The 27,523-nt window shown below is 36.6% G+C and overlaps 2 protein-coding genes across 2 annotated transcripts in view; both read right to left on the bottom strand.

Moving 5' to 3' along the window:
* LOC106088460 (scavenger receptor class B member 1) overlaps positions 1 to 27,313 on the bottom strand; it is a 128,557-nt gene extending 101,244 nt beyond the window's left edge. Inside the window, exon 1 of the mRNA XM_013253982.2 lies at positions 26,697 to 27,313. The gene's annotated coding sequence lies outside the window, so the exon portion shown is untranslated. The remainder of the gene's footprint in view (positions 1 to 26,696) is intronic.
* LOC131998010 (uncharacterized) lies at positions 6,624 to 7,702 on the bottom strand. Its single transcript, XM_059369962.1, has 2 exons — positions 7,555 to 7,702; positions 6,624 to 7,487 (listed from the first exon to the last, which is right to left on the bottom strand). The coding sequence occupies exon 2, from the start codon at positions 7,302 to 7,304 to the stop codon at positions 6,624 to 6,626; it is 681 nt and encodes a 226-aa protein (XP_059225945.1). The 5' UTR covers positions 7,305 to 7,487; positions 7,555 to 7,702.
* Positions 27,314 to 27,523: the final 210 nt, after the last annotated feature.

Here is a 27,523-nt window from a genome sequence, read left to right as displayed (position 1 = left end):
GGGTCTTGACTTCTTGAGCCTATAGAGGGCGAAATTACTATCCGATTTGGCTGAAATTTGGTATGACGTGTTCTCTCCAAGGAGGTGTCGCACTGTGGCACTCCGTTTGGACTCGGCTATAAAAAGGAGGTCCATTATCATTGAACTTAAACTTAAATCGAACTGCACTCATTGATGTGTGAGAAGTTTGCCCCTGTTCCTTAGTGGAATGTTCATGGGCAAAATTTGTCATCCTGGGACAATATCCCTGAGTTGGACAGATTTCAAAAATCGATAAAAATATATTTAGCGTTGAAAATCCTCCAAATTAATGCTGGCGAAGTAAATGTTCAATACAAATAATAATTGTTAAAAAATGCCACACATATATTCGCTCTCCATAACGAACTTTTTCTCTTGGTGTAATTTTTTCCACTTTAGATTGTTGAAAGGTCAAACTATGAACAAATTGTTGTATTTAGTTACACATCTTTAGTTAGTTTGAAAATTGACTTAATTACATGGCAATTATTTATATGTAATTGCATTCTTTAAGGGCTTGAGGTTCTAGTTTTTAAATAAAAACAGACATCATATGATAACAATTAAAGCAATAAATTGTAAATGTTTGAGTCATGTTCATTAGAAAAATCCAAGTAAGATTCTAGTCACTAAAAAACGATTAAAATCCAATTACAATTATGCCGGACTTAAGCTCAATTAAAAATTTTTGATGGCGAACACGAGTACTATGCCCTTCACCATGTATCGATTGTATCGTTAACAAGAATTTCAAGATTAGAATTTCTCATTCTCTCTACCCTTATTTCTCTCTACTCCAGAAGTCGATATTACAAACCTTTTACCTTTATAATAAAGCCAAACCAAGTGTGCATTATTTCAGGCAAGCCATTATTGTTAAGACAAGATAAGCAGGGCAATCTGGTGTCATATGCACGGAATGTACTGAGTCTATGGAAATAACCGTGATTGCAACTGTTAGTAGGGCAATAGCGGCCTCAGAGCCATTCCATAATACATCCCTGATATAGGTAAAAATCAAAAATTCAGCAAAAAAAATTTAAAACTGCAGAATCCAAAGGGAGCTCATCTTAGCTATTTAAGATCGAAGGTGAAAAAACAAATTTCAATGCAATCTGTTCTAAAGCAAACATTCAAATGAATTTCTCCCAAAAAAACAAATTCTAGAGATAAAATTCCCATGAAAATGTCTCTAAGAACGAGATTAAAAAAAAATGTTAACAAAAGAAATAAGTAAAAGTGTGCTTAGTTCGACCGGACCGAAACTTATACCCTCCACCATGGATACCATTTGTCGAGTTCTTTCCAGGTATCTCTTTTTTGCCAACCATAAGATTAAAAGCCCGTGCCGAAGTGCAGAGGTTAGCGTGTCCGCCTATGACGCTGAACGCCTGGGTTCGAACCCTGACAGGAACACTAGAAAATGTTTCAGAGTTGGTTATCCCCTCCTAATGCTGGCGTCAGGTCCCTTAAGGTCCCTTATCATTGAGCTTAAAATTCAATCGGACAGCACTCATTGATATGTGAGAAGTTTGCCCCTGTTCCTTAATGGAATGTTTATGGGCAAATTTGCCATTTGCATAAAAGGAAGGAATTGCTATTAATTATTGTGCCCTATTTAGGGTAAAATAGGGAGATTGGTTTATATAGGAACTGTATCAAGCTATAGACCTATTCAGACCATGTTCGACACGTATGTTGGAGATCATGAGAGAACTCGGACTATAATTGCGAACTTAAGAATTTCCAGAAGTCAATATTCCAGATCGGTTCATAGGGCAGCTATATCAGGTTATGTAGCGATTAAAACCATGTTTGGCACAGTTGTTGGAAGTTATAACACATCTTGTAAAATTTCAGCCAAATCGGATAAGAATTGCGTTCTCTAGTGGCTCAAGAAGTCAAGGTTGAAGTTTGGTTTATATGGCAGCTATATCAGTTTATGGACCGAAAATCATAACGAAACACCTCATCCAAAATTTCAGCCAAATCGGATGAGAAATGCGCCCTCTAGCGGCACAGTGGTTAGAAGTGACACCAAAACACTACTTGGAAAATTACAGTCAAATCGGATAAGAATTGCGCCCTCTAGCGGCTCAAGAAGTCAAGATCCAAGATCAGCTTATATGGCAGTTATTCCAGGTTATTAACCGATTTAAACCGTACTTAGCACAGTGGTTGAAAGTGACACCAAAACACCACTTCGAAAAATTATAGCCAAGTCGGATGAGAAATGCACCCTCTAGCGGCGCAATGGTTAGAAGTGACAGCAAAACACCACTTGGAAAATTACAGCCAAATCGAATAAGAATTGCGCCCTCTAGCGGCTCATGAAGTCAAGATGCCAGATCGGTTTATATGGCAGCTAGACCAGGTTATTAAACGATTTAAACCGTACATAGCACAGTGGTTGGAAGTGACACCAATACACCACGTACACTAGAGGCTCAAGAAATCAAGACCCAAGATCGTATTTTCCCCCAGAAAAGATTTTCAATGAAATTTTCACTTAAGATAATAACAATGAAATTATTTCAAAGGCAAATTTTCAATAAAATTTTCCTGAAATACAAATTTAAATAAATTTTCTAAGAAGGCTAAAAAGAGTTAAAATAAAAGTTCTCTTTAGGAAAATACCAGAAAGAGTTTTCTGGCAAGACAAAAAATCCATGAAATTTAAAAAATAGTCAAAGAAATGTTCTTAAAAAAGACTCAAAAAAATGTTTTTCTTTAAAGAAAAAATTATCGATTATTATTTTCTTAAAGAAAAAATTAAAAAAAATCTCTAAGGGCAATTAAATTTTCTCAAAAATTGCATTCAAAATTTTCCCTTGAAAAATTTTATTAAAATTTTCAGTAAATTCAAAATGTCAATAAAATTTTCTTCAAAGAAAAAAAACTTAATGAAAAATTTCCTATATGCAGAAATTCAATGAAATTCATTATTTGAAACTCAAAGTATGTTGGTTAGTCTGTCTATCACTCGAAAATGGTTAAACCGATTTTCTTGAAATTTTCACAGATTGTGTAGGATGGTCTGAAAAGAATAAAAGGCTGTAAAATTTTTAGATATCAGAAGGAGACGGACCCTCCTCCTTACCCGAAAAGCTCCGCCAAAAAATTTAAGTAGACCGATCGGGTCAGTATGTGACTCCAATGAATGGAATTCGAGAGTAGAGTACTAACTTGATATTAAAATTTGGGTCCAGATACCTGGAGGGCATATTGGACGATAATGACAATATACGACTCAAATGAAAGGTATTGGGGAATAGATTGCATATATGTTCTAGAAAGAGCAATGGGCCATAGGATTTGTTGATATCGTAAGGGGAGCGGACCCTCCCCCTAACCTCAAAAGCACCACTCAAAAATAAAAGTTGACCGATCAGGAGAATATGGGACTCAAATGAAAGGTATTAGGGAGTATATTACAAATGTGGTCTGGCAGAAGAATTATAGCCTCAAATTAAAGATATTCGGAAGTAGATTATTAATTTGATAATAAACATTGGGTCCAGGTAACTAGGGGGCCGCCCCGACTCAAAATACCCTCAAATAGGCATATTGGACAATAATGACATTATAGGGCTTAAATGAAAGGTATTAGGGAGGAAATTACGAACATGGTCTGGCAGAAGCAATAGGCTATAGAATTTGTTGATATCGTAAGTGGGCGGACCCTCCCCCTAACCTCAAAAGCACCACTTAAAAATAAAAGTTGACCGATCAGGACAATATGGGACTCAAATGAAAGGTATTAGGGAGTATATTACAAATGTGGTCTGGCAGAAGCAATAGACTATAATATATAATAATAATAATAATAATAATTTCTTTATTCACCAACATATTTCTTTACATTACAATAGATTGCTGATCTGTAATTACAGTTTGGTAAAAAAAGAAAGTAAGGTATTAATAGACAATGGCTCTGTTATAAGCCGTCTGTCATATATATAACTTTTCATGCCTTCTATACGGAGTTGTACTCATTTACTAGAAATTTCCTGTAGGATAAACATGTTTTTAAGTATGAAATTAGCTGTCGCCAATTGTCAGGTTCACGGCCGTCTAAGATGTTGATCATGGTTTCCTCAGATAGCACAGCAGATTGGAATATTGTAATTCTAAATTCTCTCAAAACAGGACACTCTCCAAGAAAGTGCAGTAATGTTTCATCTCGATTAAGGTTGCACATAGAACATTTTCTTTCCTCGTTTTCTGCATTAAATCTGTTGGCATTCAGGTTGATCAATCCACATCTTGCCTTAAAGACCCAGGAAATTTGATCGCTAGAGTAAGAATCAGTAAAGTACATTTCTCCCATTCTATAATCTAAATGTTTGTATATTCTAGATTGGCTTTGATATTTTAACTTCAAGTTTTCATAAAAGATATAATGTCGTTCACTATTAACCAAGCATGTGCTGAATAAATTCCACTCATATTCATTCGTGGTATTTGGCCATTGTACGTTTAATCGTTGTGCAGTTCTTTTAATATCTGATACCCAAAATCCTTCTTCTTGCAGTAATAAATTAGTTAGCTTTCTTGGTAAACGAGTTTCTTGATATTTGTGCATTATTTGGTGTATGTATTGTAGATGTAGATTTAGTGTATATAAATGGCAACTTTCAACCGCGGTCTCGAGCATGAGTGCGTAGTTAGGAGCAAAACAGGGCACCTTCAGTATTTTCTTCAAAAAATAACGTTGTAGTTTATCAACCTCGTCAAAGTGAGCAAATCCCCATACTTGAGCAGAATATGTTTGTATTGCCCTGCAAACGGCCTGGTAGATTTTCCATTTCATGGGAATATTGACATCTTTTTTTCCCAGAAAGTTAGTCCATGTGGTATTTATTGCCATCTTTGACTGGTTTGTGCGATTTTCTACATGCTTTAAAAATGATAGCTTTGGTGTAAATGTGACGCCTAGATATTTATACTCGTTTACAATTCTAATCTCATTTCCATTATACATCCATTTCTCTCTTGCGCTAAGCCTTCCTCCCTTTCTGAATATGAGTATTTCAGACTTGCTCATATTGACTTGTAAGTTCCACATTCTGCAGTAGTTTTCGAGGTTTAAGATCATGGTTTGCAGTATATGTACAGGGTGGCTGATGAATATTGCTACAATGATGAATATTGCTACATTTTTTTTTCGGTGTATGGAATACATTTTTCTTTTATTCATGTTAAATTAAATTATTAAATTAATTATTAAATTATTATTAATTAAATTAATTAATTAATTAATTAAATTAATTATTAAATTATTATTATTAAATAGAAAAAAAGTTATTACATTTTTTTTGGTAGCGGCTTTCATCAGCCACCCTGTATATCATCTGCTAGGATAACAATGTCGTCTGCATATAGCAAAAGTCTTATGTTCAAATTTTTGATGTATATTCCACCTTCTAAGTGTTCATGTAGATCATTTATATATAGAGAGAATAGCATTGGCGATAATAGGCATCCCTGTTTAACACCCGAATCAGTTCCAAAATATTCCGAAAGTTCCTCTCCTGTCCAAACCGCATATTCTGTGTTGTCATATATATTCTGAATCAGTTTTACGAACTTGTTTGATACACCAAGTTGAGCCAGTTTGTATAAAAGTGATTTTCTGTGAACATTATCAAAAGCCGCTTTGAAGTCCACAAAAAATGCGTATACTTTTTTACTTTCCTTGATTTTAAGGCTCACAATAGATGCTAGATTATAGATGTTATCAACAGTGGAATAACCTTTTCTGAATCCGGCCTGATATTCACATAACACCTGATGATGATTTACCCATTTACATAGTCTTTCGTTTAGGATACCCATCATTATTTTTGCCAAGCAGTTCATAAACGCAATTCCTCTGTAATTTGAAGGTTCTGACATATTTCCTTTTTTATGTATTGGGAATATTATAGTCTTATTAAATGCATTATCAATATCTCCAGTATTTAGAATTTTGTTGTATCTAACTACTAATTGCTTATGGAAATCTTCTGTTGCATATACAATGTGTTCATATGGGATTCGATCCTCTCCTGGCGCTTTATTCATCTTCAACTTTCTAAGAACACTTTTTAGCTCTACCAAACTGATTTCACTATCTAAAATCAGATCAGTGTTAAAATTTAGGGCGTAAGATATTTGCAATGCATTCTGTTGAGGGTTTAAAAGCTCTTGAAAGTGATTTTTGAAACATTCTGATGATATTGTTGGACTTATTTGAAATGTTTGGTTCCTTATCACTTTGACTGCTCTCCACCACTGCTTAGAGTCGCTTACATTGTTTATTGTATTCAATAAATATCTGTTATGGTTCTGTTTACTGATTAAGCATATATATCTGTATTTTTTGGCAGATTCTAAATATTGTGTTTTGGACTCAAGTGAGTTGTCTTTTTTGTAAGTTTTTAACAGAGAGAACATACTATTTCTTGCATTGTGACATTTAAAGTCATACCAAGGTTGTTTTGGTGTAAATCCTCTTTGGTGTACCTCAAGTTTTACTGACGCTTTTATTGTGTTTCCAAGATCGGCCAATGTAAGGTCATTTGATCTGCTTATAAACTTATTTAGATTCTCTTGGAGATCTACTCCTTAGATATTTTCATTATTTTTGACTTCAGACATAGAGAGATCTTTTTCAACTGTTGCTTCGAAGGGATGAGATCACGCTCTATATATATGTTCGAACCAGCTAACTTTCTACCATTTCGAATGACATCCTCAGATTCTTGGCTTGATGTGAACTCTGTCACAACAGTCATTCTACCATTTCTTTCGTGTATCTTCCGAACGGATCTAGCCATCACTTTGAGTTCTAATTTATTGGTTAATATGTTGTTCACCTCATTTACAGGTTCACTTGAACTATTTAGCCCTCTGATAAAAATCTTGTTGCTTTTGATATGTTCGTGCATCCACATTAAGTCCTTCTTGTTTTCTTCGCATTCTCGTCGTACATATCTAAGTTCCTCTTTTAATTTCTGATTTTCAGTTCTCAATTGGTTTATTTCCGAACTTATAGAGTTGATTTCTACTTTGACTTCTTCTATGTCTTCTTTTGTGGACAAAGTTTTTAGCTTTTCATCCAAATTTGAATTGATTGTGCTGCTAATAAGCTCTATGAGTTCGATTTGTGAAAGACCAGTCGGAGTTACTGCCCTTTCTGTTTCAATATTTGGGGATAATTCGTTTCTGTTTCGTTTCGCAGATTGAACATTAATTGTTTGCTGGGTAGCAGTGGAGTTAGCTGGAGGAGTACGTTGCATCTTCAAAGTTGAAACCAGAAATATTTTAACGGAAATTTGCTGTGGTTGGCAACTCGCTTTTTTCGTAATCGATATTTTTTCCAAAGTTATCGAGATTTATCGTTTTTATATCACCACTATGTTTGAAGAACAAGGCCAGCTGATGTTATTGTTTTGGTTTTGTGGTGTTGGTGCGAACATTAACTTTCCAGTGTGAAAATACAAAACTCTTGCAATTTTTGTGGGAGAAATATAGCTTTTACTGACTTACCTAGGCATGCAAGAATGTCTTCTACACCGTCAGGAGTGCCACCTTCCCTATATTTTTGTTTGGAAGTGGATCCAAGATTGTTTGATGTCTCTTTCCTCGTAAATTTGATGGATAAGTAGCAGCTATCACGCAGTATGTCCGTCTGCTCGTATAATTTTTCAAGGGATTCTATAGAATTCGTTGTTATCGTAAGGAGGCGAACCTTCCACCTTACCCCAAAAGCACTACGCAAAAAATAAAAGTGTCCCCATTGGGACAATATGGGACTCAAATAAAAGGTATTTTGGAGTAGAGTTTTATTTTGATAATAAGCACTGGCTCCAGATACCTAGGAGGCCACCCCGACCCAGAGCCCCCTCAAATTGGTAAATTGAACGATAATGAGAATATGATAATCAAATGAAAAGTTTTAGGGAGAAGATTACTTCTATGGTCTAGATGGAGCAATAGGCTGTAGAATTTGTTGATATCGGAAGGGGGAAGTCATGACAATATGGGACTCCAAAACCCCTCCCCAAATGGGAATATTTGCCAATCATGGCTATAGGGGGAAAAAAAATAATAAATAAAAATATTAAAATAATAATAATATAATATGAAATAAAACAAAAATAAAATTAATTAAATGAAATAAAAAAAAAACTACAAAAAAATTTTATTTAAATATGGAATAAAATAAAAAGTTGAAATGAAATAAAAAAATATTACAACATAAAAAAAAAAATCAGATAAATTCGTCAGATCAGTTTATATGGAAGCTATTGGGTTGCCCAAAAAGTAATTGCGGATTTTTCATATAGTCAGCGTTGACAAATTTTTTCACAGCTTGTGACTCTGTAATTGCATTCTTTCTTCTGTCAGTTATCAGCTGTTACTTTTAGCTTGCTTTGGAAAAAAAGTGTAAAAAAGTATATTTGATTAAAGTTCATTCCAAGTTTTATTAAAAATGCATTTACTTTCTTTTAAAAAATCCGCAATTACTTTTTGGTCAACCCAATATATCAGGTTTTGAACCAATGGGAGTCATAATAAACACATCATTTGGAAGTCATAGGGAAAGCCATTAAACAAAATTTCAGCCTAAACGGATAAGAATTGCGCCATCTAGAGGCCTTCTAGAGGAAATATATTCAGCAGATCGCTTTACAAAGGACCAATATCAGTTTATAAGCCGTTAGTACCATACTTTGAATATCCATTGGATATGGTAGGAAAAGATATTGCCCAAAATTTTAGACCAATCGGATAAGAAATGCGCTCTCTAGAGGCTAAAGAAGTCAAAAGAAGTTACATTGCCAACTAAACTAAATTAATAACAATTATTTATGTACAATTTCAGGCGCCAAGCTTTACTCCTACGAAAATTAAAGTGCTTTCGGCAGGCGGAAGGACGTACAAACGTCTAGATCGACTTAAAATGTGATGACAATCAAGAAAATATATGCATATGGGGTCTTAGACTAATATTTAGAGGTGTTACAAACGGAATGACGAAATTAGTAAACCTACATCTCACAATCAGACTGCATAGGTGAGAAGTTTGCCCCTGTTCCTTAGAGGAATGTTCATGGGCAAAATTTGCATTACATCTCACGGTGGAGGGTATAAAAACATATATCCTATGATGTCGCCAGCATTAGGGGGGGAAAAACCATGGCCTTATCATATTATGTTTCTGAAAAATTTGACAAATATTTTTATATGGCGAATGGTCCACCAGGGTGGCGTATGATGTATGTCATATGTGGGCAAGGTTATAGAAAAGTAATCATACGCATCCATGGCCAATAAATTAAATAGAGGAACTGCTATAAATAGTGAGTGCTGTGTCAGAGTTTCTCGCAAAATCGTATGGGTTACGAACTTTAAGGCATCTCTTCTTCTACTACACAATATGCGGAACCCGATATGTGTCCTGATTAAGGAACAGGGGCAAAATTCTCACATATCACAATTCAAGTTTTAAGCTCAATTATAAGGGATCTCCTATCTTAAGCCGAGTCCAAATTAGACAAAATTTCATATTTGCAGTACTTTAAAATAGAATTAAGTCATCAGTAGGACTTAATTCTATTTTTTCAAAGTACTGCAAATACGAAATTTTGTCTAATTTTACCACCATTTATGATAAAATCTCCTTAACGTCAAGTAAAAAATCCATCATCATTTGAAATGTTTCTTTAAAAAGTTGGATCTTTTTCACTTTAATTAATTTTTGCTAATCATTGTTTTAAATCTTAAAAATGAAGACAAAAGTGTTTTCAGTATGAGTTCAGGGGAGTTAGGAAGTCCCTTAAATTGTATGCATAATTGATCTTAAACATAAAAAAAAATATTTTGGAAAATTTTGCCCATTGTTCTTTTTTTAACAATCAGCCATACAAAACTGAACAATGATCAAACAAGCATTCTTTCCCCCACCCCCGTTTTTCCACCTAATGATAATGAGGGATCAAAGTTTTGATACCAAAATGAATCAATTAACTATTTACCAGGGCTCTTACTCATTCACCTTCTTCCATGCCATTTAATAATAATTTTTTTTAAATGCCTAACTATGGGAAAGTCATTGAGACTGAAGTACAAAGCAAATATATTTGTAATAATTTAATTTTTTTTTTATATATATTAAAATAATTTTTTTTTTCCTAAACTATTTTTAGGCTATGAACTCATTTTTTGTCCCATGGCAAAAAGGCCAATTGCCATTTTATTAAAAATACATTTTTTTATTTAATAATTAATGTTAACCTTTTTGGCTGGCTGGCTGTCTGTCCGCCAGTATGTTTGCCTAAACGAAATAGACCTTGTAAGTGACTCTCAGGCAGTTAGTCACTCAGTCAGCCTGACAGTTTAATGACAATATTTTAATATTGTTAATGGAATTTTTGTTTTGGTCATAAGTACGCAGGCGCACGCGTACTCGCACAAGGGTGTACTTAAAATCAGATTTACTATGAAAACGAAATATTTTTTTCTCTTCAGGCTGAGGTATGTACTGAGCAGAGCTTCACAAAGAGTTGGAAAAAAATGTCAAAGTCGCTTCTAAAGACATTGACCCCTTTTTTGGAGAGGTGATTAAAGTAAAAGATAAAAAACAAAAAAAAATATGTGAAAAAAAAATTTAATATGCAAATTGAAATATGCAAAAATCAGTAAACAGCAAAAACTTTAGCATTTCTGATGATGATAACAAAGTTTAAGCAACTCAGTAAAGTTGCTGGGTATTTTTTGGGGGATCGTCAAGGAATGGACATTTATTGAAATCATTGTATTTAAGAACATGATGGTGAATTATCAAAATATATGAAAAATATGAATTTAATATCTTCATCCGCAGGAAATGCACAAAATTAAGCAAAACAAAAAATTATCCAACAACAATTAAAATGTGAATAAACAAGTAAAAAGGCGTTAAGTTCGGCCGGGCCGAACTTTGGATACCCACTACCTCGGGTATATATGTAAACCACATTTCGTCAAAATCTGGTAAAAAATGCATACCTTATGCCCCATAGCAGCAAAATCGAAATATGTTCCGATTTGGACCAAATACTAATAAGTACAAGTCATTGTTCAATTGAATATAACAAAATATTGGTCTTTTTAGTAGCCATATCTAAAAATAAACCGATCTGATCCATATACGACACGGATGTCGAAAAATCTAACATAAGTCACTGTGTCAAATTACAGTGAAATCGGAATTTAAATGCGCTTTTTATGGGGCCACGACTTTAAATCAAGATATCGGTCTATATGGCAGCTATATCCAAATCTGGACCGATTTGGGTCAAGTTTCAGAAAAATATCGAAGAGCCTTACACAACCAACTGTCCCGAATTACGGCGAAATCGGACAATAAATGCGCCTTCTATGCGCCCAAAACCTTAAATCGAGAAATCGGTCTATATGGAAGCTATATGTAAATCTTGATCGATCTAAGCCCGATTGCAGATATATGTCGAGGGGCTTAACTTCACTCATTGTCCCAAAATTTCGGCAACATCGGACAACAAAAGCGCCCAAAACCTTAAATCGAGAGATCGGTCTATATGACAGCTATATCCAAATCAGGACCGATCTGGGCCAAACTGAAGAAGGATGTCGAAGGGCCTAACAAAATTCACTGTCCCAAATTTTGGCAAAATCGGACAATTAATGCGCGTTTTATAGACGCAAGACCTTAAATCAAGAGATCGGTCTATATGGCAGCTATATTTAAATCTGGACCGATCTGGCCGAAATTGCAGAAAGATATCAAGGGGCCTAACACAACTCACTGTCACAAATTTCAGCCAAATCGGGTAATAAATGTGGCTGTTAGGGGCCCAAGACCCTAAATCGGCGGATCGGTCTATATAGAAGCTATATATAAATCTTGATCGATCTAACCCAAATTGAAGATATATGTCGAGAGGCTTAATTTAACTCACTGTCTCAAATTTTGCCAAAATCGGACAATAAATGCACTTTTTATGGGCGCACGAACTGAGATCAAGAGATCGGTCTATATGACAGCTATATGCCAATCTGGACCGATCTGGCCGAAATTGCAGAAAGATGTCAAGGGACCTAACACAGCTCACTGTCCCAAATTTCAGCAAAATCGGATAATAAATGTGGCTTTATGGGCCCAAGACCCTAAATCTGTGGATCGGTCTATATGGAAGCTATATGAAAATCTGGACCGATCTACGTCATGTTGCGGAAGTATATCGCGGGGCTTAACTTAACTCACTGTCACAACTTTCGGCGTCGTCGGACAATAAATGGGCCTTTTATAGGCCCAAAACCCTAAATCGAGAGATCGGTCTATATGGCAGCTATATCCAAATCCGGACCGATCTACGCCATGTTGCAGAAGTATGTCGAGGGGGCTAACACAACCTACTGTCCCAAATTTTGGCAAAATCGGACAATAAATGCGCTTTTTATAGGCGCAAGACCTTAAATCAAGAGATCGGTCTATATGGCAGCTATATGCCAATCTGGACCGATCTGGCCGAAATTGCAGAAAGATGTCAAGGGACCTTACACAACTCACTGTTCCAAATTTCAGCAAAATCGGATTATAAATGTGGTATTTATGGGCCTAAGACCCTCAATCGTCCGATCGGTCCATATGGGGGCTATATCAAGATATAGTCCGATATAGCCCATCTTTGAACTTAACCTGCTTATGGACAAAAAAAAGAATCTGTGCAAAGTTTCAGCTCAATATCTCTATTTTTAAAGTCTGTAGCGTGATTTCAACCGACGTACGGACAGACTGGACCGATCTAGGCCATGACGGACGGACAGACGGACGGGCAGAAGGACGGGCAGAAGGACGGGCAGACGGACAGACGGACGGACAGACGGACGGATAGACGCATGGACGGACAGGCAGACGGACGGACTGACAGACGGACGGACAGACAGACGGGCGGAAGGACAGACGGATTGACGGACGGACAGACATAAGGATGGTCAGACAAATGGGCCGACAGACGGACGGACAGACGGACGGACAGACGGACGGACAGACGGACGGACAGACGGACGGACAGACGGACCGACAGACGGACGGATAGACGCACGGACGGACAGGCAGACGGACGGACTGACATAAGGATGGTCAGACAAACGGGCCGACAGACGGACGGACAGACAGACGGACGGACAGACGGACGGACAGACGGACGGACAGACGGACGGACAGACGGACGGACAGACGGACCGACAGACGGACGGACAGACGGACCGACAGACGGACAGACAGACGGACGGACAGACGGACGGACAGACGGACGGACAGACGGACGGACAGACAGACGGACGGAGAGACGGACGGACAGACGGACGGACGGACAGACGGACGGACAGACGGACGGACAGACGGACGGACAGACGGACGGACAGACGGACGGACGGACAGATGGACGGACGGACGGACAGATGGACGGACGGACAGATGGCAAACGGAATGACAAAATGCATATACCCCCATCCTTTGGTGGTGGGTATAATAAAACATAATGCAAAAGATTTGGAAGTTATAAAGAAATTACGAGCAATCTTATGGTGGCTATAATTAGAATAAATTCTTAGCCATTAATATTTTGAGTGCAATGTAAGAATTGGGGACACCAGGAGATTTTCTTCTATCAGAGTAACCAAACCAACAAACTACACCCATATACTACACGGAGTACTACCTACAACTCCTTCCGATCTATGGGTCACGGCACCCAGTTGAAATCGCAACTCCACATCAAGCTTATGCTCTACCAGTGATTTCGGTACAAAAGACAAACAGCAGTTTTGTCTAAAGAATGTGTGACTTAAAATGGGGTTTTCATTCATTTGGATGTGCAAATCAGCTGATTTCATAAAGACAAAGCTGATGTTTGATTGGGTGAAGTCACTCAATCGTAATATCTTCAAAAAAAAAAACCCTAAAATCATCCTTGTGAGGTTAGTATCAACACTTGGCTCGATACTTAACAAGTAAAAGCGCGATAAGTTCGGCCGGGCCGAATCTTATTTATGTACCCTTCACCATAGATCGCATTGTCACGTTCTTTGAATGACTTCTTTAAATATATATTGGATTGCCCAAAAAGTAATTGCGGATTTTTCATATAGTCGGCGTTGACAAATTTTTTCACAGCTTGTGACTCTGTAATTGCATTCTTTCTTCTGTCAGTTATCAGCTGTTACTTTTAGCTTGCTTTAGAAAAAAAGTGTAAAAAAGTATATTTGATTAAAGTTCAATCTAAGTTTTATTAAAAATGCATTTACTTTCTTTTAAAAAATTCGCAATTACTTTTTGGGCAACCCATAGAAGATAGATCTACAGATACACGAATGTCGTGTTTAACGGAGATGCCTGCCATCACTGTCCAAACCTGCAAGGCCCAAGGGTGAATAGAATGCGTCTACCAACGACCCCTCCCACAACCCACCACCTCCCACCCCTGTGGTAATCCACACATGAGTACCAATTTGATCCCACGTATTTGGACGTGTTCAACTCCTTGGTTAGGAGCGGAGTACTACCTAAAACTCCTTCCTATCTATGGAAACCCAACTCCACTCCGAGCTTATGCTCTACCCGCGATTCGGGTACAAAACACACCAACCACTTTGCTCCCCACTGGGGCCTCGCGATAGCCAGACTGGAACCGAAGTTCCAGGGGCTCCTGACACTCGTGGTATCAGATAAAAGTCTCCGGTCAGACTTCGTAACCTTAAAAGACTACTACCAGTTGAACCCCAAACAGTTCCGGACTGGTCACCTGGAAGAAGGGAATCGCCCTAAGCCGACCTTAAGCCAGCATACGAAAGTATGCACCAAAACAACATACATCAGGACGATATACACAAACACAAACAGGGCACGGCAGACCTCACGGGATACTCCACACATATCCGCTTCAACATGGGACTCACAATCAACACGGCCACCCTCAAGGATGACGGAACACAACCACAAAAGCTACGAGAAACAACGATGGGCAAACGCCCGTCAAGCGTCAACATAGGCAAGACAGGTGCCATGCCATGCGCAGCACCAAATCACTCGGTCGCGCCAGTACAGCAAAACCTAGATAACTAGATGCAGATGGATCGTACTCAAGAAGTCAGGATCAAAACATTGAAAGTAAACGGGCTTTAGGCAGACGTACCGCCTGCATAGGAATTTATGTATATGCAGTTGAGTGTTGCCGCCCATCTAAGGCATGATAAAACAAGCCTCTTATTAAACCCTGTATCTTCTCACTTTTTTCTTCATATGAAATCTGTATATTGATGACTTTCATTTTCATTTCCATAGAACCTCTTCATAGCCATAGGCCATTAACCTCGTCATACTTCAATAGCAGACGGACGATACATTTGAGTACTTCCACTCTACTGGGATATTTAAATTGTATTGTTATTGCGAAATATATTAAAAGTATGTTCTATGTATGTGTGTGCAATAATTCCACACTTAAATCGAAACACAATAACGCATTGAACACTTAACGTATCACATAATGGTGATACGATTGAATGACTTTGATTTAGATGGCCAATATTCAAAATAGTATTCAAGACAAAAAAAACATTTCGAAAAATTAAAAAAAAAAAAATTATACCAGGAAAACAAACTATAATAAATATTAAATAAAAAATTTTAAAACCTTTTTAAAATAGGAATAAAAATTTGATAAGTTCGTCCGGGCCGAATCTTTTTTACCCTCCACCATGGATCGCATTTGTCGAGTTCTTTGCGAAGTATCTCTTTTTAGGCAAACCAAGAATAATGAATAAGAATTGTTATGCTGTTGGAGACATATCAAGTTATAGTCCAACTCGGACCATTTGTAAATTGAATGTTGAAGACCATAGTAGAAGTCATTCGGATTAGAATTGCGCCTTGTAAGGGCTTAAGAAGCATAATCGGGAGATCGGTTTATATGGGAGCTGCATCAAGCTATATATCGATTAATACCGAATTGGACATGTATGTTGAAGGTCATGGGAGAAGCCGTTGTACAAAATTCCAGCAAAATTGGATAAGAATTGCGCCCTCTAGAGGCTTAAGAAGTCAGTACACCAGTTCGGTTTATATGGCAGCTATATCAGGTTATGTACCAATTAAAAAACATACTTGGCACAGTTGTCGGAAGTTACAACAAACAAGTTCATGCAAAATTTCAGCCAAATCGGATAAGAATTGCGCCCTCTAGTGGCTATAGAAGTCAAGATCTAAGATCGGTTTCTATGGCAGCTACATCAGGTTATGAATTGATTTTAACCACACTTCACACATTTGTTGGAAGTCATAACAGAACCCCACATGCAAAATGTCAACCAAATCGGATGAGAATTGCGCCCTCCATTGGCTTCGGAAGTCAAGTTCCAAGATCGTCTTATATGGCAGCTATATCAGGTTATGTACCGATTTAAACCATACTCAGCACAGTTATTGGATGTTATAACAAACAACTTCTTGCAAAATTTCAGCCAAATCGGATGAAAACTGCGCCCTCTAGTGGCGCAAGAAGTCAAGATCCAAGATCGGATCATATGGCAGCTATATAAGGTTATGAACCGATTTAAACCATACTTAGCAAAGTTGTTTAAAGTCATAACACAAAATTTCCGCCAATTCTGATGAGAATTGCGCCCTCTATTGGCTCAAGAAGTCAAGTTCCAAGATCGGTTTATACAGCAGCTATATCAGGTTATGAACCGATTTGAACCATACTTAACATAGTAGTTGAAAGTCATAACAAAACACTTCATGCAAAATTTCAGCCAAATCGGATGAGAATTGCGCCCTCTAGTGTAAGTCTCTTTAAATTGTTACCTTAATCTGCATTCAATCGTTTTTTTTTAGATACTATGCCCTCTATCCTCAAGTGATGTGGTAATCAGAAAGGCAATAATTCACAAAGTGCTTTCATAATACAAGCGAATATCCATTGGTAAATCAAAATGGCCCCTCAATGCTTTGTTTTTACAAAATTACATTGGAAAGTAGGGTAAATGAGGTATTTCAAATGGGCAAAAACTTTTGCACTTTTCACACTTCATTATTTCGATAATGCAGCGATTTGGCGATTACAAAGTCTTTAAATACACTCAAAGAAATAAATAATGAAAAAAGAAAAAAATTTATAGGAATAGATATAAATAAAAAAAAAGAAATCTACTAAGAGAAAAAATTGTTCTCTAAAATTTAAATCAGAAAAGTTGCCACAAAAATGTGATAGTAAAATTCTTGAATTTTTTAAAAATAAAAAAGTTTAAAAATACGAACCAATTTTTTAAATGTCTTAAAATTTATTTTTTTGCGAATTCAATTTCTCCTATTGTCTTATGTGTTAGGCCTCATTTCTTCACTATTAATAACAGCCCCTGGCCATATTTTAAGTCAAAGCAACAACATCAAAATGTATTACATAAATGTGTTCAATGCTCCCATTATTCAATCACATACAAGCCAAAAGTTACACCCAACAAAAAAAAAACCAAAAAAAGTTATAGCTTCCTTCCATTTTGGAAGATTTAAGGCCAATTCAACAGCTATTCATAAATATTTGGGGGGGTTATTTGTTGTGAATTATTTAATCATTAACGTGTGTCATAGCATATTTCACGAAAACGTCGACAGCAGCAACAATTTGCCCGAAAAAACAGATCAACAATGAAACACACCTCTTTCTTCACTTTTGTACTCTGCTTTTTAAACGGATTTCATTTCTCTGGTGAGGTGTGCTACTCTTTGTAAGACATCATACATTGTCCGAGAAGGGGGAGGGGGGAGTAGTAGTGGGGGATTGTTTGTTTGTTGCTCATTGCTCGCTTGATAACACCACACAACAAATACCTAGCGAAGAAGAAGAAAGCGTTATTGTTGGTGGTATTTAACCATGATAATCATGCGCGCAATGGTCGTTTTCAAAAACAACAAACACAACAAATACAACAACGGCAAACACTAAATGTGTGTAATTGTGAAAAAGAAAACCGTTAAAAGTAGGTACCCCACCAAATGAAAAGAAAAAGTCTTTGCTGGGGACTTTGCCATGAATGAGTGAGTGAGTGTTTGCTTTTTTATTGAACAACAAAATGGCAACAACAACAACAACAACATAGAAGAAGCCAACCAACATAGACAACAACTAAAACAACAAACGAAGTCATCAAAACTATTTTTACACTTCCACTTCTTTCTTTGCTGTGCTAACTTTGTTAAGTTTATTGTCGTCAACAATGACGTTGAAGTTGACGCTAACGTTGGCATAGTGGCCTCTGCTGCTGCTGTTACTGCAGCATAGCATTGCAATGGGTTTTGTTTAATCATTGAACAGGCAAAAACCGAAAACACCGCCCACCCCACTTCTCCAACCCAGCAGTAATTTTCGCTATTTGAATTCCAATTTGGGTTTTAGGTGTTTTTGTTGCCTACGAATATCTTAGCTCAACAACAACTACAACAAAAACAACCAAGCAGTTAGTAGTGGGGCTTTTGCTATGCAACAAATGAGCCAGCATTCGTAGCTAAAAAGGAAAACAAACCATCTATGGATGTTCAAGGGAGAGTAAAACTATTTAGAGCGAGAGAGAGAAGAAACCAAAGATATCCCAAAAAGAGAGAGAGCCTCAAATTACATTCCATTAAAGGTGTTAGCCTGCAACAATAACAACAGTAGAAAATTTTACCGAAATTTATTATTTAAAAATGAAAATGATTTAAAACTTCTTTTGTTTTTTAGTTAATTACGCCAAAATTTGATTTATTTTCAATTAAATTTGCAAGGCATTAATTGCAAAATTCTCTTTTGGATATTCCAGGGAGAGTACAATTATTTAGTGGAGAGAGAAACCGAAGACCTGCAAGAGTGTGAGAGCTTCACATGACAGTTTGCAAAAGTGTAAAGCCTGACAACCTCACCTAACAGAAGATAAATAAAACAATTCTATTCTATTAAATAAAAATTATTCAAAATTGATTTATTTAGAAAATTGCACCGAAATTTAATAAAAGAAAATATATATCTATTGCAATTATAGCAAAAAAAAGGAAACCCCATTTAGAGGACAGAGAAATAAAATAAACTAATGACTTGCACGAGTGAGATAGCTCCAACTTACACTCTTCCAAAGGTTTTAGCCTGAGAAAATATTAACAAAAGAAAGTAGAACAAAATATTGGTCTTTTTGGTAGCCATATCCAAATATATACCGATCTGAACCATATACGACACGGATGTCGAAAAGCCTAACATAAGTGACTGTATCAAATTTCAGCGAAATCGGATTATAAATGTGCCTTTTATGGGGCCAAGAATTTCGGCAAAATCGGACCATAACTGCGCCTTTTATGGACCGAAAATTTTATATCGAGAGATCGGTCTATATAGCAGCTATACCCAAATCTGGACCGATCTGAGCCAAATTCAAGAAGAATATTGAAAGGCCTAACACAACCCACTGTCCCAAATTTCGGCGACATTGGCCAATAAATGCGCCTTTTATGGGCCTTAGACTTTAAATCGAGAGATCGGTCTATATGGCAGCTATATCCAAATCTGAACCGATATGTGTCAACTTGCAGAAAGCCTAACATAACTCACTGTCCCAAATTTCGGCAAAATCGAATAATACATTTGGGTTTTATGGGCCTAAGACCTTAAATCGAGAGATAGGTCTATATGGGGGCTATATCAAGATATAGTCCGATATAGCCCATCTTCAAACTTAACCTGCTTATGGATTTCAACAGACAGACGGACGGACATGGCTAGATCGATGTCCCGATCTCCTGATTTGACTTGTTGAGCCCGTGGAAGCCACAATTTTTGTTGTCCGATTTGGCTGAAATTTTGCACATGGTGTTTCGTTATGACTTCCGACAATTGTGCCAAGTACGGTCCAAATCGATCAAGAACCTGATATAGCTCCCATATAAACCGATCTCCCGATTCGACTTATTGAGCCCATGGAAACCACAATTTTTATCCAATTTGGCTGAAATTTTGCACATAGTGTTCTGTTATGACTCCCAACTACAGAGCCAAGTACGGTCCAAATCGGTCAAGAACACGATATAGCTCCCATATAAACCGATCTCCCGATTTGACTTCTTGAGCTCATGGAAGCCACAATTTTTGTCTAATTTGGCTGAAATTTTGCACATAGTATTCTGTTATGATCCTAAACAACGGAGCCAAGTACGGACAAAATCGGTCTACAAACTGATATAGCGCCCATATAAACCGATTTGACTTATTGAGCCCCTGGAAGCCTCAATTTTTATCCGGTTTAGCAGAAATTTTATACACGATGTTTTCTTATGACTTCCAACATTTGTGCCAAGTACGGTTCAAATCGGTCAAGAACACGATATAGCTCCCATATAAACCGATCCCCCGATTTGACTTCTTGAGCCCTTACAAGCCGTGATTTTTATCCGATTTGACTGAAATTTTTCATATAGTGTTCTGTAATGACTCTCAACAACTGGGCCAAGTATGGTCCAATTCAGTCTATAACCAGATATAACTCCCATATTTTAGCAGAATGCATGGTGGTGGGTTCCCAAGATTCGGCACGGCCTTTTATTTGTTTGTTTTTTTATTTTAAAATTTATTTTTTTACGAATTTTTTCTCATTTCTTTTAATTTTATAAAAAAAAGAGAACAAAGCGCAATAATTTTAACCCCATACAAATATTTTTAACCCTCCCTGTTTAAATGCTGCTAAAGAGTAGGAGAGCGCCAAAATTACACCACACATAACAACAACAGGGAGTGTAAACTGCGAAAATAGGCAATTGGCCAAGCCAGTCTTGGCTAGGCAAGGCGAAATAGCAGAGTACGAGAAACACAACACAGCAATGAATAGCCGATAAACGGATACATGGACACAGTAAGACCTGTGCATATGTATCTTTGTATGTATGTGTTTACATAAATTCATGTATGATCATATTGCATGTGTGCAGGTATGTTCATCATGCCTTTATGTTTGATCACATTATACGCTTGAATACTCGTAGCACAATGCACTGCTAGGTGGATTGAGGTATGTCGGTATGTTGCTATGCTTTGAAAAGGAGCAAAAACAACAACAAATCCACGAAAATGCATGAAACAAATCTCAAGACCATAAAGTCGACTCGCCAAAAAACAAAAAAAAAAAAACTATTCGTTAATGGTTATTCATGCTCACTTAAGAGGGGTCGTACGATAATTGCCAACTTAATTTCATTGTAACTAAAAAAATAGTAATTTGGCAAAAAAAACAAAATAAACACATTTGTGAATATATGCTACCTATAAGCATAGCATTCAAAAAAGTAATTTGGTGTGTGCGAAATATACAAAAAAAAATTTAAAACAATCGAAACACTCACTGGAATCGATATATACATATATATCGAATGACTGTGTAACACAAATGCTCTTCAAAAAGAAGTGTCTCATTCACTTCTTCTTTTTTGAGAGGAAGAGAATAGGAGAGAAAAGATGTATTCAACATACTGGAGAGAGTGAAAAAGTATATCAATCTTTACATAGGTATTCCTAGCACAAACCTCTTATGGAGAAATAGAGGAAAATAATCTCTCATTGAGGTGTGCTAATTTAAGTTTAGTTATTAGAAATTTGTTGTTCAAACCCGAAAGCTTGGTTTTGACAAACAACCTAGGATTTGTTGTGGAATTTTTCCCCAAAATTGCTTTAGATTACGATTTTGACAACCGCTTGGTGAGTGTCTTTTGACCCTTCAAACTGAACCAGCCTAGTGTACTTAGCCTTCATAAGACTAATACTGACATTGAGGCAATGGTATAGCGGAAATTCGTAAATTGAAAGGTTTGTAGCGTTTTAGGAGATTTGGGTATGGCAAATCTGCACAATTGGAAGCAAAGCTGAAACTTTAATCTATTGAGGTTAAATCTTCTACAGTTGCGTCAACCTGTTCATGCGGAAGGAAAACCAATACAGCCAAACATCCAAAGTTTTGGACAGGTTAAAGAAGTCGTTGGACCACCTGAAACCGATACCAGTTTAAGATAAGATCGTTGGGATATCCGTTGCGTCTTAGGAGGAATTCGTTACTCCACCAAAAAAATCAAAATTTCATCAAAAATGCTCCAAAAATCGAATTTTCAATTTGAAAACTTTAAAATGGCTGCATCTTCTAAACTATGCGTCCTAGAGGGAAACGGGCCTAAATTTGTGACTCAATCAAAAAATTCAAAATTTCATCGAAAATCCATCAAAAATCAAATGTTCACTCTGAAAACTTTATAAGGGTTGTGTGTTTTAAACGATGCTTCCTAGAGGAAAACGGGCCTTAATTCGTGAATAAATCAAAAAATTCAAAATTTCATCGAAAATCCATCAAAAATTTGATTTTCACTCTGAAAATTTTAAAATTCCTGTATCTCCTAAACTATGCGCCGTAGAGGGAATTAGGCCTTAATTTTTGACTCGATCAAAAAATTTTAAATTTCATGGAAAATCCATTAAAAATCGAATTTTCATTCTGAAAACTTTAAAATTGCTGTACCTAGATGGAAATGGGCCTTAATTCGTAACTCGATCAAAAAAATGTATATATCATGGAAAATCAATAAAAAATCGAATTTTCACTTTGAAAACTTTAAAATGACTGTATATCCTAAACTAAGCATCCTAGAGGGAAATATTTACAATTTTAATCGTGCTTCAATTCATTTTATAATCTTAGGATATACATTCCTAACAGAGAAAAACAGACGGCGAAGGACGAACCATTTGCAGTTGATCTGATCTTTACGTGTTAAAGAAGAGAAATTTTTACGAATTAGAGGAACAATTTATTAAAATTGTCTCTAAAAGCAAAATCCCAGATGGTAGAGTTTTGCCCCCGGTCAAAATAGGGAACATCATTTTATTATATCCGCGAGGGGGCGGACCCTCCCCCTAACCCCAACTTTTTAAAACGCCAAATCTCGGAGGTGAAAATTTGCGTTGCCATAAGGTAACCCAAATAACCCGCAAATGGTAAAACATTTTGGGATCAAATAACCGTGGGGGACGCCCTACCCCAAAACCCACCCAAACGGACATGTTTACCGATTGGGACAATATGGGTATCAAATGAAAGATATTTAAGAGTAGAGTACTCACTAGATATAACAATTCGACATCACGTGTTGGGCGGACCCACCCCACCCCAAAAACCGACATGTTCACCGAATGGGACAATATGAGCGTCAAATAAAAGGTAATTGGAAGTAGAATACGAAACATCTATAAAAATTTGAGGTCAAGTCCCAGGAATCCCCAAAAATCATCCCCATTCGAAGATGTAGGCCGATCGGCACAACCTGGGATTCAAACGAAAGGTAATTGAGAGTAGATAACGAAACCTATATAAAAGTTTGGGATTCATTCCCATGCGGGTAACCCTACCCAAAAATTATGCACCAAATGGTAATGTGCACTGCACAGGGCAAGATGGGATTTAAAAGAAAGATATTTTGGAGTATATTACGAAAATTATGTAAAAATTTGAATCAATTCTGGGGAGTCGCCCTACCCCGAAATTATGCCCCAAATCGACATGTATACCAAACGGGACAATATGGGATTCTAAATTATTTGAGAGTTAAATACGAACATAAATTATTTTCAAATTTGGACCATGTCAAAAGAGGGCCGCAAACACCGAACAAAAAACTTGAAAATTGGAAAATTCGGCAGAGACCGGCCGGGATTCGAACCTGGGCACACGGAGCAACAGCGAAAGTCGATTCAAAACACAGGCAGGGTTGTCGAGCATGGTTAATGTGGTATTTGTATTATAGACGCGTTTTTGCAATAAATTCGGTACAAATACAACATACCAACGAAAGACCCTTGAAGCCTTCACACCTAATATGGCTGATGAGTAATTGAAATTATGAAACGCATCCCATAGTGGTTGGTTGTGTTGCGATCTCTGCCTTTTCTTTTCCACTTGCAAAGAAAATCTCAGATTATAGAGCTCGTCTCGAAAGAGAAACAAACAAAAAATAAGTAAAAAATCAAGCATTTAAAAACAGAAAACCGGTGTGAAAAAACTGAAAACTCGGGTTTCAAAAACCGAAAATCCGGGTTTGAAACACCAAAACATTGGTTTTCGAAAATTTGGTTAGTTTTTAATAACCAAACTGATCACTCTAACACTAATTATAGCTGCCATAAAATGTTTTTCTACGACGAGATTTTTTTTATGAAATTTCAATAAAATTGTATCAAAGGAAAACTTTAATAAAATATCAACCGATTTTCGAAAACTAAAAACAAAGTTTTCAATAACTAAACTGATCACTTTATCCCAAATGATAATTGCAATAAAATTTTTGCTACTAAGGTATCTCAATAAATTTTTTTAACGAATTTTAAAGAAGTTTTCTTAAAAATAATTATAAATTTTGTACAATGAAATTTCCTAAAAACAAAATTTTTAAGAACATTTTCTCTAAAAACCTCCACTCAATTCCAATATGTCATCTAAAAACAAAATTTAAATAAAAATTCTAAAGACAAAATTTTCAAAAATTTTCCGCAAAGATGAAATTTCAATGAAATCTTCGTCTAAAATGAAACAATAAAGTAATAAACCGATTACAGATTCAAAAAAACAAAAACCGGGTTTCAAAAATCGGAAAATCGGGTTTAATACACCGTAAACTTGGGTTTCAAACCCCTAAAACAGATTGTCAAAAGCTAAAACCAGTTTTCGAAAACCCAAAAACCGGGTTTCAGAATCCTTTAACCTGTTTTTCCAACACACAACAAGGTTTTCAAACCCAAATTTTATAAAACCGAAAATAAGGCTTTCGTAAGCTGAAAACCCGGTTTTCAAAGATCGAAAACCCATTTTTAAGAAACTGAAAACCCAGTTTTGGAAAACCGAAAACCGGGTTGTCAAATACCGAAAACCTGGTTTTCAAAATCGAAAACCCGTTTTTCAAAAACCGAAAACCCGGTTTTCAAAAACCGCAAACCCAGTTTTCAAAAACCGAAAACCCGGTTTTTAAACCGAAAACCTGGTTAGCGATAACCGAACTCATCACTATGCCCCGAATCATAACTGCTATCAAGGGGAAAACAAACAAGATGATTCTTTTGCCCGGGATCATCTTCTTTCGAAATTCTATTTGCCTCCTAACATTCCTTTAATCATGCAGAAGGATATTTGCAGCCTTCAGGTTATCATAATTGCCGCTTAAATACACTCTTATATCTTAAAAGTCTTCAGGTAAAGTGCCTTCAACTTGCCTTCAGGCCCCTGAGAAAGAATTTGATTTTCTTATATGGCATATCTGTACTTCCAAGCGAAAGAAGATTGAGAGCGCTTCAGGCTGAAAGTATCTTAAATTGATCCCATGTTCCGTAAAGATATAGAATATGCACATTTTGGATTTCTGTACAAAAGGGGGTAATGGAACCGGATTTTTTGCAATATGGTGTCTTCCACCCCCTGCAACCTAGAAAATCAAAATTACAAATTGAGAAAAGTGGCTTAAAGTTAATATTCCAAAAAGCTGCTGGCACCTTTTTATGGAACAAAACATCTGAACGGTGGTTTTTCGCTCCTAGTGTTGGCGACTCTTGTGATGTTATTACCTTAGGTAATCGGTCGTGTCATCATTGGGTTTAAACTTGAATCGGACAGCCCTCATTGAAATGTGCGAAGTTTGCTCCTGTTCCTTAATGGAATGTTCAAGGGCAAATTTGCATTAAGACGATCGGGCACGCCAATAAAAAGGAGATCAGTCATGTACACTTCTCTAATAAGTGGTGTCGCTCTGAGACAAGACGATCGGGCACGCCAATAAAAAGGAGTTTCTTGTATTGGACAATACTCGTTGATATGAGAGAAGTATCCACGCTGTTCTTTAGTGGAACGTTTGTGGACAATTTTGCATTTGCCATCAGTTGATATTTGAATGGCTATTCATTATATTAACAGATGACCCATTTGGGGGTTCTAGAATTTGAAACAATCACCTAGATACGGGTATTTGTTTCCCCCCTCAAAAAAAAGGGTCCTGGTTGGAGTTTTATCATACGTAACAATTTTTAAAAATTTTTCACTGCAATCTCAAACCTTAATTTCAAAATTCCCTAATCTTTCTTTCACCTTTCCCACACTTATCACACCACATTCATATGTGTCTTCTCTTCTTTATCTAAACAAACATTAGCAGCGAAAAGGAGATATGTGTGCCAGTATGTGTGTGTCTGTTTATAAGAGCATTTTTATGGCAAGATAGCAGGAGGTGTTGCAAAAACCAGTGAAGTGATTAAGGGGTGGTGGCGCTGGCTGTCGAGCAGGTAAAGGGGGGTTTGTCTTTTGCAAGATCTAAACAATTTTGCACAATTACATGATGGAAATGGAGGAAAATTGTTGCTGTTGGTGTTGTTGTGCTTTTCAAGCAATTACCCGTGATTGATACAAGAAAACTATGGATGGAATAGATGAATTGATAGATAGAGGGATGTATGTATGAAATGACTGACTAACAGAAAGACTCGCTGAATGCCATTAGATTTGTTAAACTAGAGTTATAGAGAATATGCATGCATTTAAAAAGTTATGGAGGGTATTATCATTACTTTGTTCCAAAGAAGTTAGCGTTGAAGCGTGGCAGATATCTGCCAGATATCCAATGTTGAGGGGAAAAGTTTCCAGCAGCAAGGGTTCACAACACAGTTGACTCGATGACAGGCGTTAAAATATAACGTTTCGTTGGATTTTGTTTTCCTTTTTTTAATTTTTCTCAATCACCCATGGGCGGTGAAGTTGATGATGGGTGGATGGATGGTGACAACACTCCAACAACCGCGTATGTACCCACAAAAGATCGAACCACAAACACTTCACTTTAACAAAAGTCTTTGGCTTTGTTTTTGTAAATTTCTTTAATTATGCTTTTTCTCTACTTCTTCAATTTCTGCTTTTTTCTATTTTCTATGAATATGTTGGGATTCCAAAGAAATTTGAATCGAATATCTCCAACAGCACTTGTTCGATTTCTTTCTCAATATTTCTTGTTGTTAAAGCTATTATTACACGTGTGTGTGTGTGTGTGAATATGGTTGCGTACGTGTGTTTCGTTTTATTTTTTTTATAATTTTTCAAAACAATTTTTTGGTTTTTTTTCTTCTTTTTAGATTTGTGACTGTGAGTTAGGTTATTTACTCTAGGAGCGTCTATGAAAAACTGAAGACAAGAAATTTTTATTTTCAGAGCCAAGTATTGACGGCGAAGGCAGCTTCAGTTGCAGCAGCTACGACGTTTACAAATAGCATACGATCGTATAAACAACGAATACCTCTCCAGTTAGCGGCCGCAGCATAAGGTAAGTGTGTGTGTGTGTGTGTGTGCGCGCAAGCTGATTAAAGCTTGGCTTAAACTTACTTAACAGGTAGTGTGAGCCAAG

This window comes from Stomoxys calcitrans, chromosome 5 (assembly GCF_963082655.1).
Source record: "Stomoxys calcitrans chromosome 5, idStoCalc2.1, whole genome shotgun sequence".
In the NCBI taxonomy this organism is placed as follows: Eukaryota; Metazoa; Arthropoda; class Insecta; order Diptera; family Muscidae; genus Stomoxys; species Stomoxys calcitrans.
This window is presented reverse-complemented; position numbering and strand designations above follow the sequence as displayed.